This window comes from Ruditapes philippinarum, unplaced genomic scaffold (genome assembly GCF_026571515.1).
Source record: "Ruditapes philippinarum isolate M1 unplaced genomic scaffold, ASM2657151v2 ctg10274_1_1_1_1, whole genome shotgun sequence".
NCBI lineage: Eukaryota > Metazoa > Mollusca > Bivalvia > Venerida > Veneridae > Ruditapes > Ruditapes philippinarum.
In genome coordinates, this window is record NW_026860800.1 from 44,959 (window position 1) to 59,575 (window position 14,617).

At 35.3% G+C, this 14,617-nt stretch overlaps 1 protein-coding gene across 1 annotated transcript; it reads left to right on the forward strand.

Annotated features, from left to right (window-relative positions):
- Positions 1-227: 227 nt before the first annotated feature.
- LOC132713424 (histone deacetylase complex subunit SAP30L-like) lies at positions 228-10,223 on the forward strand. Its single transcript, XM_060696020.1, has 5 exons — positions 228-384; positions 2,504-2,681; positions 5,178-5,300; positions 8,085-8,183; positions 9,046-10,223. The coding sequence occupies exons 2-5, from the start codon at positions 2,511-2,513 to the stop codon at positions 9,169-9,171; spliced, it is 519 nt and encodes a 172-aa protein (XP_060552003.1). The 5' UTR covers positions 228-384; positions 2,504-2,510; the 3' UTR covers positions 9,172-10,223.
- Positions 10,224-14,617: the final 4,394 nt, after the last annotated feature.

A 14,617-nucleotide genomic window follows, 5' to 3' on the forward strand; every position in this document is an offset into this window, starting at 1 on the left:
ACGTCAATGCATAATAATTAGGAATGCTCACGCAGCTTGCACTCACATGTGATGAAGTCAATAGAGCGCGAAATATCAATTACATGATTTTTTTCAAACTTTTCAGAAATTGCTCAGTTCAATAATGTTTTAAATCCAATAATAAGTTTAATATTAAACATGTTGAATATTTTTAAAATTTTGAATTAATGTGTTTGTAACCTATTCAGATTTTTTAAGAAGGCGGAGCGTATTTGATTATACGCAAACTTGACCTTTGACCCTTTTCGCCATTTTGATTTCCATCCAACGAGAAAAGGAAAGTGAGAAAACTTTAAATCGGAAAACAAGCTCTGATTTTAAGTCCGGCCATCGTGAGGACATCCTGGTATCTAGATCTAATGTGTGAGTATCAAGTAAGCTCTACATCGTAACGTATTTATAGGTTTAATTCCTTCTTGCGCGAGAAAACTATTCATTGTTTTGGTTACCTCCATTTTGAGAAATGTGGGTGGGGAGTAGTCTTGTGAGTAAAATATTTAGCAACAAAATGTATAATAAAAGTAGGCTTGAATGTCGTGCATTCTTGAAGAATATGTTTTGTACTTTTACAATAATGATTACTAGTAATTGTCACTTTCTTCTGAACGTATATGATGCATTTATGCTGTTTAAGGCTAGATGGTATTTTTTTATTTTCACAGAGTATCTGTGTCTCATTTGTTCCTCCCCCGTCTGTTTTATCCCCTATTTTGGGGGTGAACTGTGTGCGTTGATGCAGACTGTCACTGTACCTCAAAATTTTATACTGATGATCAATAGATTTATAGTGTAACTTTAAGATTCATTTATAATTGATTATTTAGAAAAAACAAATAACTGCATGATACAAGTTTAAGTCCTGAGTATATCAGACATTATGGGCTTGTTATAGTTTGTGATGCTTGGCAAGAAGTTGAAATAACTCAAAGCACCATCATATTTATAGGATTAGATACAATTTAATTTTTTAGCTCAACCAGAACTGAAGGTTCAGGGGGAGCTTTTACTTTTAGTATCAAAGGGGATACTCTGGCGTCCGTCATATGTCGTCATGCGTCAACAATCATCTCTGAAAGTGATAGGCAGATTTACCTCAAATTTGGTCTGTAGCATCCTTGTGACAGTCACACTTAAATTTGCTCATGCAATTTCAATTGGCCCCTTTTAGGGGTCAACATAGCTAAAATTAGAAAAAACCTTTGAACATCATCTTCTTTATCAAGTTTGATAAAACATTTAATTTAATTAATATTATGGGTTTTTTTATGTGTAAATTATTGCATATATCTCTGATATTTATATTTGTACCTAAACAGTTTTGTGACAAACTAGAACATATTTTAAAGCACTTTATTCTCTGTTTAAACAAATGAATGGAGTTGATTAATTTACCTTTATGATAATTACAGGTGTTATTCAAATGATCACAACAACGTAACTTCAGTCTCTTGCAATGAAGGTGTTGATTGGATTAAAATACCTGAAAAAAGTATAGAAACCTTTCTTGACAGAAAAACACATCAACTTTATTTTTAAAGAACAATTTTTATTCAGCATCAAATAAATACACATTCATAGTTAGAGGTCCTGGTTTAACCGGTATACCGGTAAACCACGGTCTGAGACATCTGCGGTACGTTCCGCGGTACAGACCTGAAAAACCAGTATTTTAAGCTCTAATTTAAAGCAATTACAGATCCATAAAATGTACTAAATGAAATCATTTTCTGTTGTACATGTCAATATTTCTTTGAATTAAAATTTTTGCAAACAACTTTCGCCGACTGTTATCATTCCCCAATAGTTCTTAGCGAAAATTGAATGCTTTATCGATTACCGCATTTAAGCCAGAATTGTCGACTTGCATGATCTCAGTGGAAGAAGCAAAAGAAATGTTGACTTAATTTTACTTGTCCAAATATCGGTTATTTGATACAAAAACTAATCGTAAAAATTGATCATTCATTAGGGCATTCCATGCATAAAGTTAGGGTGTTACTATTTTTAGTATTTATATAAATAGCGACCAACCAGGCTAGGGATTTTCCTTACGTCAAAGGTAAATTAATCAAAAGAGTTAAACATCTTCTTTTAAATAACCCATAGAGCTAAAGCTTAGGTATTTAGCATGAAACATCTTCTAGTGAGTGTCTACCAAATTTCTTCGAATAAATGATTTTCCTTATATGTCTATAGTAAAAACTTAATAAATCTTCTTTTAAAAACCCCCAAAGAGCTAGAGCTTAGATATGTACATGTTGAATGTATCATGAAACATCTTCTAATGGGTTTCTACGAAGTTGGTAAAAAAAAAGCCCCTGGGTTAAAATTGGCCCCGCTCGGGGGGCCTATATACAGGTGAGCGTTTTAAGGGCCATTATGGTCCTCTTGTTTAATGACTAAGCCAATTAAAGATTGTCTTATGAGTAAGTCAATGTGTAAGGACAAGTTAAATCAGAGTACTGTTCTGTATATTTTCTAGGTTTGCTATGAATGGGTTCAGTACAGAGGAAGAAACAAGAGGTACTGGACATAACCAAATCTGTTGTTTAATAGACGGGGCTCATCGCTGTTCAAGACCTGCTGGCAACGCAAGCTATAGCAAACGTATCCAAAAGACTGTTCAACAGCGCCGATTACGTCTCATTCGAGACGATAGTGTAGGTTAAATTATGTCAAAAAAGGATTTTCTTTATATTGTTAAAAATTATAGGCATGGCAGGGTTCTCACTAGGACTTTCAAAATAGGAGTCCAGGGGCTCCCAAGCCAGAACTAGAACTCCGCGAGTCGGATGTGTCGCCTTGTGAACAATGTAGTTTAGAGGAAATGGCCAGGACAAAAATGAAAAATGAAAAATAACAAAGGGCAATAACTAAAAAAATAATAAGTGCAGAGCAGCAGTTTCTGTACACTGCACTTCTTATCAATAAGATCTATCATTCTATGATGTTTCAAGTCCATAGCTTTCATACTTGAGGAGAAATGACCAGGACAAAAATAAAGTAAGAAAATCAACAAAGGGCATTAACTCAAAAATAAGAAATGCAGGGTATCAGTTCTTATGCACTGCACTTCTTTTTAATGAGATCTATCATCCTATGAAGTTTCAAGTCCATAACTTTTATACTTTCAGAGAGAAATGGCCTGGACAAAAATCAAGTATGAAAATTAACAATGGGCCATAACTCAAAAAATAAAAAAATGCAGAGTACCAGTTCTTGTGCACTGCACTTCTTCTTAATGAGACCTATCATCCTATGAAGTTTCAAGTCCATGGCTTTTATACATTAGGAGAAATGGCCCGGACAAAAATAAAGTATGAAATTAACAAAGGGCAATAACTCAAAAAATTAGGAAGTGCAGAGTACTGGTTCTTGTGCACTGCACTTCTTAATAATGAGATCTATCATCCTATGAAGTTTCAAGTCCATAGCTTTTTTAGTTGAAGAGAAATGGCCCGGACAAAATTAAAGTATGAAAAATAACAAAGGGCAATAACTCAAAAAATAAGAACTGCAGAGTACCGGTCCTTGTGCACTGCACTTCGGGTTATTGAAAGAAGCATGCATACCAAGTTTGAAGTCAATCAGACTTATAGTGACTGAGTTATGCTCCGGACAAGCTTTAGGGGACGCCGACACAGACGCCGACAACGACACAGACACCGCCGACAAAAGTAACCCCTATATGTCACCTTTTCAAGGCGACACAAAAAGTAGGAGTCCCATATCACATAGAAAATATGATGGTGTCAGTCTGTCTGATTGTTACTGACCATTGACCATTATGAGATGATGTTCAGTGTGCAGCAACAAGCTTGTTAATCAAAATCACCTTTAAAGGTTAAATGTTTGAAATACTACATTTTGTGTCCACTCTGTAACTTAATGTCTATGAATAACTTTGTACAAATTATCATAACTATGTTTTAATGTGTGGAGTGCAACATCCAGTTTGCTACCCACTATGTCAAGGTCACACATACAGGTTAAATGTTAAAAAATTCACATCATGTCTGCTCCATAAATTTTCACTTTTTGGAAGAATTATTAATTACTTGGCATATATGATCCCCACAAACTTGAACCAAGACATGATGTTTGAAAAACATCCAGGTTGCTACCCTCAAGGTCAAGGTGACATATAAGGTCAGATGTTCTAGTGCATGTTTCTGTTACTACTATATAAATTTTTTAAGATAACTTGGCACAACAGGCGACTATCCCCAAGGTCAAGGTCACACTCACAGATAAGATGTATAAAGGTCCTTATTTCATGTCCACTCTATACTAGTAAAGTTTTAAAGTAACTTTGATCAAATGACCACCACCATGACACCATATGCAGAGGACAAAATCCAAGGTCCAAGGACAAATATAGAGGTCAAGTGCTCTGACATGATACAATAATCTTAAAATGTACAAAGCACACAGCCAGTGGTAACTCCCTAATGCAAGGTTAGTCAAAGGTTAAAAAATCCACATTCATGTCCACTAATGCAGGGAATATACTGTATTACATGTAGCTGTACTTCAGCTTTCCTTGTTTTAATTTTTAATGGAAATTGATAAGAAAACTGTACCTGTTAAAAATTTGGAAATTGATAAGAAAACTGTTACTGAAATTGTGTGGTTTATAAGAAAATTAACAATTGCACGAAGTAAAGGTTTGATAAAAGGTGATAATATATTTTCTATAATAGCTCACATTGTAATAATCATAGCTTTTTCTTACCGTCTTTTAAGGTTAATTATACACAGCAGTGTTGAAATTTAGGTACAACTTCTGGCTCTTGGTACAAAATTTTAAACTTTTATTCCATACTGGCTGTAATTATAAAAAGGTTCCATCTTGAAAGATTTTTAAAGAGGTCACTGTGTTGACATTTGTTTTTGTGTAGAGCCCTTCATCAGGCTGTCATCATATTTATAAAGTTTGAAGTTTATATGTTACTAGAGATGCTTGCCTTTCAATTGTTAATTTTCCATAATATTGATATACATGAACATTGTATACCAAATTAATGTAACAGGCAAAAGTATTTAATATAATTTTAATTTATAAAAATGTGTCCTCGGCACAATGTTTGGAAACATGTCTAGTTTACACTGTGACTCGCCTAACCTCTATTTAATACTCAATTTTCCTATTTCAGGTAAATCACATTTATATTTGTGATTTTCATAAAAACATGATACAAAATGCGAGAATGAAGCGGAAGAGACGTGACAGTGACGATGGCGATGGATCTCTCGATGCTGATGAAGACATTCCTGAAGTAAGTAGCATGAAACTCTGTATTATCAACTTACTTAATGTTTCCTATATGTCTGCATTCAATTTCATTTATGAATTTATTAATTATACCCCCAAAAACGAAGTTTGGGGGGGTATATAGGAATCACCCGGTGGTCGGTCGGTCGGTCCAGCGGTCTGTTGCATTTTCCTTGTCCGGAGCATAACTTGAAGACTAATGGTTGGAATTCAATATAACTTCATACAATGGTCAAGCACATTGAGAGGAAGTGCAGTGCACAAGAACCATAACTCCATCTTGACTAATTACAGAGTTATTGCCCTTTGTTACTTTTCCTTGTCCGGAGCATAACTTGAAAACTACTGGTTGAAACTCGAAACAACTTCATACAATTGTCAAGCACAATAAGGGGAAGTGCAGTGCACAAGAACCATAACTCTATCTAAAGTAATTACAGAGTTATTGCCCTTTGTTATTTTTCCATTGCTTTCTTTTGTCCGGACTATAACTTGAAGACTAATAGTTGGAATTCAATATAACTTCATACAATGGTCAAGCACATTGAGAGGAAGTGCAGTGTACAAGAACCATAACTCCATCTTGACTAATTACAGAGTTATTGCCCTTTGTTACTTTTCCTTGTCCGGAGCATAACTTGAAAACTACTGGTTGAAACTCGAAACAACTTCATACAATTGTCAAGCACAATAAGGGGAAGTGCAGTGCACAAGAACCATAACTCTATCTAAAGTAATTACAGAGTTATTGCCCTTTGTTATTTTTCCATTGCTTTCTTTTGTCCGGACTCAAACTTGAAGACTAATTGTTGGAATTCAATATAACTTCATACAATGGTCAAGCACATTGAGAGGAAGTGCAGTGCACAAGAACCATAACTCCATTTTGACTTATTACAGAGTTACTGCCCTTTGTTACTTTTCTTTTTGTCCGGAGCATAACTTGAAAACTACTGGTTGGATTTCAAAACAACTTCATACAATGGCTAAGCACAATAAGGAGAAGTGCCATGCACAAGAACCATAACTCCATTTTGACTAATTACAGAGTTATTGCCCTTTGTTACTTTTCGATTGCTTTTTTTTGTCCGGAGCATAACTTGAAGACTACTAGTTGGAATTCAAGCACATTGAGAGGAAGTGCAGTGCATGAGAACCATAACTCCATCTTGACTAATGACAGAGTTATTGCCCTTTGTTACTTTTCCTTGTCTGGAGCATAACTTTAAAAATACCGGTTGGAATTCAATACAACTTCATGCAGTTGTCGAGCACATTAAGAGGAAATGCAGTGCACAAGAATTATAACTCCATTTTGACAAATTACAGAGTTATTGCCCTTTGATACTTTTCCTTGTCTGGAGCATAACTTAAAATATACGGGTTGGAAATTAAAACAACTACATACAATGGTCAAGCACAATAAGAGGAAGTGCAGTGCACAAGAACCATAACTCCATTTTGACTAATTACAGAGTTACTGCCCTTTGTTACTTTTCCTTGTCCAGAGCATAACTTGAAAACTACTGGTTGGAATTCAAAATAACTTCATACAATGGTCAAGCACAAGAACTATAACTCTGTTCAGAGTAATTATAGAGTAATTGCCCTTTGTTACTTTTCCATTGCTTTTTTCTTGTCCAGAGCATAACTTGAAAACTACTAGTTGGAATTCAAAACTATTTCATACTATGGTCAAGTATATTGAGAGGAAGTGCAGTGCACAGAAAGCATAACTCTTTTTTAACTAATTTAAAAGTTTTTGCCCTTTGTTACTTTTTATTGTCCAGTGCATAACTTGAAAATTAATGGTTGGAATTCAATGAAACTTTATACAATGGTCAAGGGCAGTGAGATGAAGTGCAGTGCACAAGAACAATAACTCTATTTGGACTAATTACAGTTATTGCTTTTGTTTCTTTTTTGTCCAGTGCATAACTTGAAAACTAGTAGTTGGAATTCAATACAACTTCATACAATGGTCAAGCGCAATGAAAGGAAGTGCAGTGTACAATAGCCATAACTCAATCTTCAGTATTTATAGAGTTATTGCCCTTTGTTCCTTTTCCTTGTCTTTCTGGACTTCTTACAGAGTAATCCAATAAAACTTCATCAATGGCCAACCACATTGAAAGGAAATGCAACATACAAGAACCACAACCATAACTCTGTTTTAATTCTTTACAAGGTATTCTGTTACTAGTAACATCCTCATTTCCGAAGCAGTCTTGCGGGGGGTATTAATCACATTTAGTGATAGTTCTAGTTTAATATGTTGTGCAAAGCAAAACAATCTGGACTAATCATGATTTTTTTTTAATTAAATGAGGTCAAAGATTTTTAACTTCAACATTTGCATGACCGCACATGACAAATTTCTGAGAGTATGACGGTTGTAGAGTTGCATCGATAATACAGAGTTAAGAGTGTACAAAATATGAAAAAAAATTGAAGGAAGCTCGGGGTTATTCAACACATATTCTTCACAAGAGGTTACTGTTATGGTTCAATCATGGGTAATGTAAATCTCATATGAACATTTGAAAGACCAAGACTACTATTATGGTAGCTATACTATAAGCGTCATTATCAGCTTTGACTGACAAAAAGACTAAATTTCTCAGCAAATCCACAAGGAACTTTCTTCACCTAGTAGAAATTTTAAAGTAGTATTCAGCTGTAAGGATTTGTAATAAATTGTGCGAAGTGAGTTTATATAAAATATTTGGTTCGACAAAACATACAGTACCATGTAAATCTAATACTTATCTTCTATTTCATGTTTCAGATTGACTTTTTCCAAATGCCTGTGAACACATTACGACGTTATAAGAGACACTATAAATTGCCTGCTAGACCAGGCATGAATAAAGCACAACTCTCAGATGTAGGTATTATTTATGATAACTGTGTCTAAATGACTTGAGCCGCGTCATGACAAAACCAACATTATGGGTTTGCGACCAGCATGGATCCAGACCAACCTGTGCATCCGCGCAGTCTGATCAGGATCCATGCTGTTCCCTTACAAACAGCAAGTAGAGAAACTGATAGCGAACAGCATGGAACCTGATCAGACCCCGCGGATGCGCAGGCTGGTCTGGATCCATGCTGGTCGCAAACGCACTATGTTGGTTTTGTCGTGACGCGGCTCATTTACCTATACTGATATCATATAACAAAAATTTAGGAACAATGGCCAAGTGGTTGCAATGTCACACTGACACTAAAATTTAATATTGTTGTATATATCAGACTGGTGTTTCTGTTAGTTTTACCCATGCCGGAAATTTAATCTGGCATGGGGATGCCAGATTAGTTGCGTGCTATACAACAGCATGCATAGGATGATGTAATTTCGCCATTCTGAATGACACTGTAATTCCATATGCTCTTGTAAAAAAATAGCTCCGGGTGTAATGACATCAATTTCATGAAAATTGTCCCTATTAAGGTAAAGAATTAAAAATTTGATGGTATATGGTAGAATATGCAAAAAAAAATATCTTACATATGTTTGTGGTTCGGATCTGAATATCAGTCCCTCGGGACCCGCCCCCTCGGAACGGACATTCTGATCTGAAACGCAACATATTGATATATGACAGATATTATTATTCTGCCTTTCAATCTGTATGACTGTAAAGCAAGAAAGTCTGTGTCTTGGTTACAGAGATCATCGTTAATTAAGACTGACCCGTTCTGTTGAAGTTTGTTTCAATATGAAATTTTATTTATCTGTTTTTCAGACAGTTGCCAGACATTTTAAATCCATCCCTGTTGTTGAAAAGGAGGCGTTAACCTATTTCATTTATATGGCTAAAAACTTTAAAAGCAGATTTGATCAAAAACATAACATGGATGTATCAAACTGAAAACCCAACATAGTGAATCAAACTTTTATACTAGGATTAAAATGGAAAACAAGGTCAAAAGTATACATGGACTTTAAGAAACAAGTGGAAGAGACAACTGATGTGTTGGAATGCATTGTTACAATTTTCAATAATGATAATGATTCATAGAAAGTGCATTGTTACATAGACAGGTCATTTACATTTAAGACATGGAAGTTAATGAAGAAAATGAAAAGCTATTGTACCTGGATGCCAGCGGGAAAAATAAAGTTACTATGATATCTTTATGGAGATGTAGATTATACTAATGTAAAAAAACAAAACAAGAGAAATTGAAGATAGTCATTCACATCAATTATAACTTGATCATAGATCAGAATTTGATAATCAATAAGTGACACAAAAAGACCTGTCATGACAGTTTTCTAGCGACTTGGTGCTGTTCTATAATGAATAATAATGACATATTTTCTCCTACATTTACTGTGTCTCATGCAATCATGTACCTAGGTATAATAATGAGTGGTATGAATGTTGAGAAAAGAATAATTTAGTTGAATATTCATAAACAGCTATTATTAGAATAAGGATTAGATATTATATAAAGGTCTTTACATTGTGTTGTGCTGTATTTTTAAAATATGAAAACTTTAATATGGAAATTAATTTCATTAGTATGGAGGTAAAAACTGTAAAAGTTTTATTATGAAAATTAATATTTATGATTTTTCAAAATACACCAATAGGATATTAATTGTTATAATAATTAATATAAAAGAAACTTATGTGAATTTAAGAAATTATAATACATTCAAGAGTTTTTTGATAATGGTTGGAGAATAGAGGCTTGGGTCCTGAAGTTTTGTTTTTAGAACATCAAGTTACCATTATGGTATATCTTTGAAGTTTTGTTAATTCAAATAAGATTTTATTAGGGAAATGACTGTAGACACAAACACAAATTGTTAAAGTTTTAAAAGATAAAATTGTATAGTGGATACATAAGAAAATGTGTAGTTTATCAACTTGTAGAACATTTTTTTATACGTAATACAGTAGAACTTCGGTAAGTCGAAGTTGAAGGGACTTGCGTAAAAACTTCGACACATCGGGACTTCGACTCATGAATCACACTCAATTCCATGACAAAATTTCGACCCGTGACTAGTCTATAACAAAACCTATTTCATGTTTTTTCCATCATTGATCTGATATTCACATTTTACAATGATATATATAGCATGTTAAATAACGTTTTTCACGGCTAATTATTTGGACTACCCGTTGACGTATACAAAAGAGTTACAAAAGGCGTAACAATACGACAGGGCGATAACTTAACCAACTTATAGTATATATTTCGCGTGTTATTATCACGCGACACCGGGTCAAGGATGAAAGTAGTTCTTACTGTTTACTTTCAAATACCAAGTAGACTGGTGCTACGGCAATTAAAATAGTAACGATTAAAGCATTTTATCACACATTTTATCGCAAACAAAGGCTGTTTGAACACACGGCTGTGTAATTAACACCCGACACACAAGTTGATTGGAAATCGTCTTCGAAGCCAGATAAGGTGTGAAAAATGTCTCGAGATCGACGGTGTCAAAAAAATCGAACAACTTCGACTTATTTGTGGTAAATTGCACTAGATTTACTTAACACGGACCACGAAAAAACTTCGACACATCGAAAAATTCGACACATAAAATCTCGACTCATAAATAGGTTTTTATAAGGAATATATAGGTGGAAAAGTCGGGACCTTAATTTTTCTTCGACACATCGAGAAAATCGACTAATCGAAGTTCGACTCATAGAAGTTCTACTGTATTTAGTTAAGGTAAGGTAATCAAATAACATTTAATTCCTTTTCCAAGGATTTAATCTATACAATCTTGGGATGTTTCATATTTGTGACCACAGATGTGTATAGCTGCACATGAAAGAGGTCAATAATTATGCCCCCATTTCGAAGAAAAGGGGGTATATTGCTTTGCACTTGTCGGTCCGTCGGTCCGTCGGTCTGTCGGTCCGTCGGTCCGTAGACCAAATGGTTTCCGAGTGATAACTAAAGAACCCTTAGGCCTAGGAACTTCAAACTTGGTATGGTGATTGGTCATGACCAGTAGATGACCCCTATTGATTTTGGGGTCAAGGAGTCAAAGGTCAAGGTCACATTGACCTTGAAAGCAAAAACGGTTTCCGATCAATAACTAAAGAACCTTAAGGCCTAGGAACTTCAAACTTGGTATGGTGATTGGTCATGACCAGTAGATGACCCCTATTGATTGTGGGGTCAAGGGGTCAAAGGTCAAGGTCACATTGACCTTGAAAGCAAAAACGGTTTCCGATCAATAACTAAAGAACCTTAAGGCCTAGGGACTTCAAACTTGGTATGGTGATTGGTCATGATCAGTAGATGACCCCTATTGATTTTGGGGTCAAGGGGTCAAAGGTCAAGGTCACATTGACCTTGTAGGTAAAAACGGTTTCCGATCAATAACTAAAGAACCATAAGGCCTAGGAACTTCAAACTTGGTATGGTGATTAGTCATGATCAGTAAATGACCCCTATTGATTATGGGGTCAAGGGGTCAAAGGTCAAGGTCACATTGACCTTGTAGGTAAAAACGGTTTCTGATCAATAACAAAAGAACCCTTAGGCCTAGGAACTTCAAACTTGGTATGGTGATTGGTCATGATCAGTAGATGACACTTATTGATTTTGGGGTCAATGGGTCAAAGGTCAAGGTCACATTGACCTTGTAAGTAAAAACGGTTTCTGATCAAAAACAAAAGAACCCTTAGGCCTAGGAACTTCAAACTTGGTATGGTGATTTGTTATGACCAATCAGATGACCCCTATTGATTTTGGTGTTAAGGGGTCAAAGGTCAAGGTCACATTGACCTTGTAGGTAAAACGGTTTCCGATCAATAATGAAAGAACCCTTAGGCCTAGGGACTTCAAACTTAAGATGGTGATTGGTCATGAAATCAGTAGATGACCCTATTGATTTGGGGTCAAGGGGTCAAAGGTTCAAGGTCACATTGACCTCTTAGGTAAAAACGGTTTCCGATCAATAACTAAAGAACCCTTAGGCCTAGGAACTTCAAACTTGGTATGGTGATTGGTCATGACAGCAGATGACCCCTATTGATTTTGGGGTTAAGAGGTTAAAGGCAAGGTCACATTGACCTTGTAGGTAAAAATGCTTTCCGATCAATAACTTAAGAACTCTTATGCCTAGGAACTTCAAACTTGGTATGGTGATTGGTCATGACCAGCAGATGACCCCTATTGAGTTTTAGGTGAAGGGGTTAAAGGTCAAGGTCACATTGACCTTGTAAGTAAAAACGGTTTCTGATCAATAACTCAAGAACGCTTTAGGCCTAGGAACTTCAAACTTGTATGGTGATTTGTCATGACCAGCAAATTACTCCTATTGATTTTGGGAATCAAGGGGTCAAAGGTCAAGGTGCACAATGACCTTGTAAGTAAAAAACGGTTTCTGATCAATAACTAAAGAACGCTTCGGCCTAGGAAACTTCAAACTTGGCATTTGGTGATTGGTCATGACCAGCAGATGGACCCCTATTGATTTTGTCAAAGGTCAAGGTCATATTGACCTGTATGTTAAAACGCGTTTCCCGATCAATAAATAAGAGAACCCTTAGGCCTAGAACTTCAAACTTGCATGGTAATTGGTCATGACCAGCAGATTGATTTTTGGGTCAAGGGGTCAAAGGTCAAGGTCACATTGACCTTGTAGGTAAAAACGTTTCTGGTCAATTTACTAAAAAACGCCTAGGCCTAGGAACTTCAAACTTTGTATGATGATGGTCGTGACCAGCAGATGATCCCTATTGAGTTTTGGGTCAAGGGGTCAAAGGTCAAGGTCATGACCAGTAGATACTTTATAACCCTTATTAATTGTTTGATCACTGGGTCAGAAGTCATGCATAATAACCTTATCACATGACTAATTGGCTGCTGATAGGGGGCATACATGTTTTACAAACATATCTTGTTATTGTAGTAATAGACCTTTAAGGTCTTTAAAAATACATTACACAGAAAAAAATTTTGTAGTAAAAATGGGATGATTATCAATGTGCATTTGCTTTACATTTAAGGTTGATGCATGAGTGTGTTTTAGAATTAACTGCAAGTCAGTTTATTCTTTGTGTGATTATTGTTTTAGACTTTCATTTTATACATTTTTATCTATCTAAAAATATTTGTAATTAAATTCAATATAAGGGTCTTCCACTGTGTTTTTCTTTCAACATGCAGCACTGGATATAATTTTTTTTTCGAGATTTTTATACGATCTTACCATTTGATGTAGGTCTTTACCAATAACTTGTGTGCCAAAATTTTGTATCTTTCCATTTCCCAAAGTATTCACTTTTTTGTACAAAATGACCTATTTAAATGAACAAGAGGGCCATGATGGCCCTGACGGTCGCTCACCTGTATTATAGGCCGCCCAACCCCCAGGGCTTTTATTTGCACAAACTTGGTAGACACCCATAAGAAAATGTTTTCATGCTAAACATCTAAGCTCTAGCTCATTGGGCTATTTAAAAAGAAGATTTTTTTAAAGTTTTTACTATACACATATAGTTAAAAACAATGACACGCCTGGGGCCGGGCCAGTTATGACCCCAGGGATTTTTATTTGAACAAACTTTGTAGACACTTACTAGAATATGTTTCATGCTTAATATCTAAACTCTAGCTATTTGGGTTTTTTCAAAGAAGATTTTAAGTTTTTGCTATACACATATAAGGAAAATCAATACCCCCTGGGGCAGGGCCAATTTTGACCCCAGGTCTTTTATTTGAACAAACTTTGTAGACACTCTCACTAAAAAGATGTTTCATGCTTAATATCTTAACTCTAGCTATTTGGGTTTTTTCAAAAAAGATTTTTTTAAGTTTTTGCTATACACATATAAGGAAAATCAATGACCCCCGGGGCGGGGCCAATTTTGACCCCAGGGCTTTTTATTTGAACAAACTTGGTAGACACCTATTAGAACATGTTTGATGCTAAATATCTTAACCATAGCTCTTTGAGTTCTTTAAAAGAAGATTTTTTAAGTTTTTACTATATGCATATAAAGGGAAAAATCAATGACCCCCCCGGGCGGGGTCAATTTTGACCCCAGGGCTTTTATTTGAACAAACTTGGTAGACACTTATTTAGAACATGTTTCATGCTAAATATCTTAGCTCTAACTCTTTTGGTTCTTTAAAAGAAGATTTTTTAAGTTTTTACTATATGCATATAGGGAAAATCAATGACCCCCTGCCGGGCGGGGCCAATTTTGACCCCAGGGCTTTCTTTGAACAAACTTGATAGACACCTATTAGAACATGTTTGATGCTCAATATCTTAGCCATAGCTCTTTGAGTTCTTTAAAGAAGATTTTTTTGTTTTTTTAAGTTTTT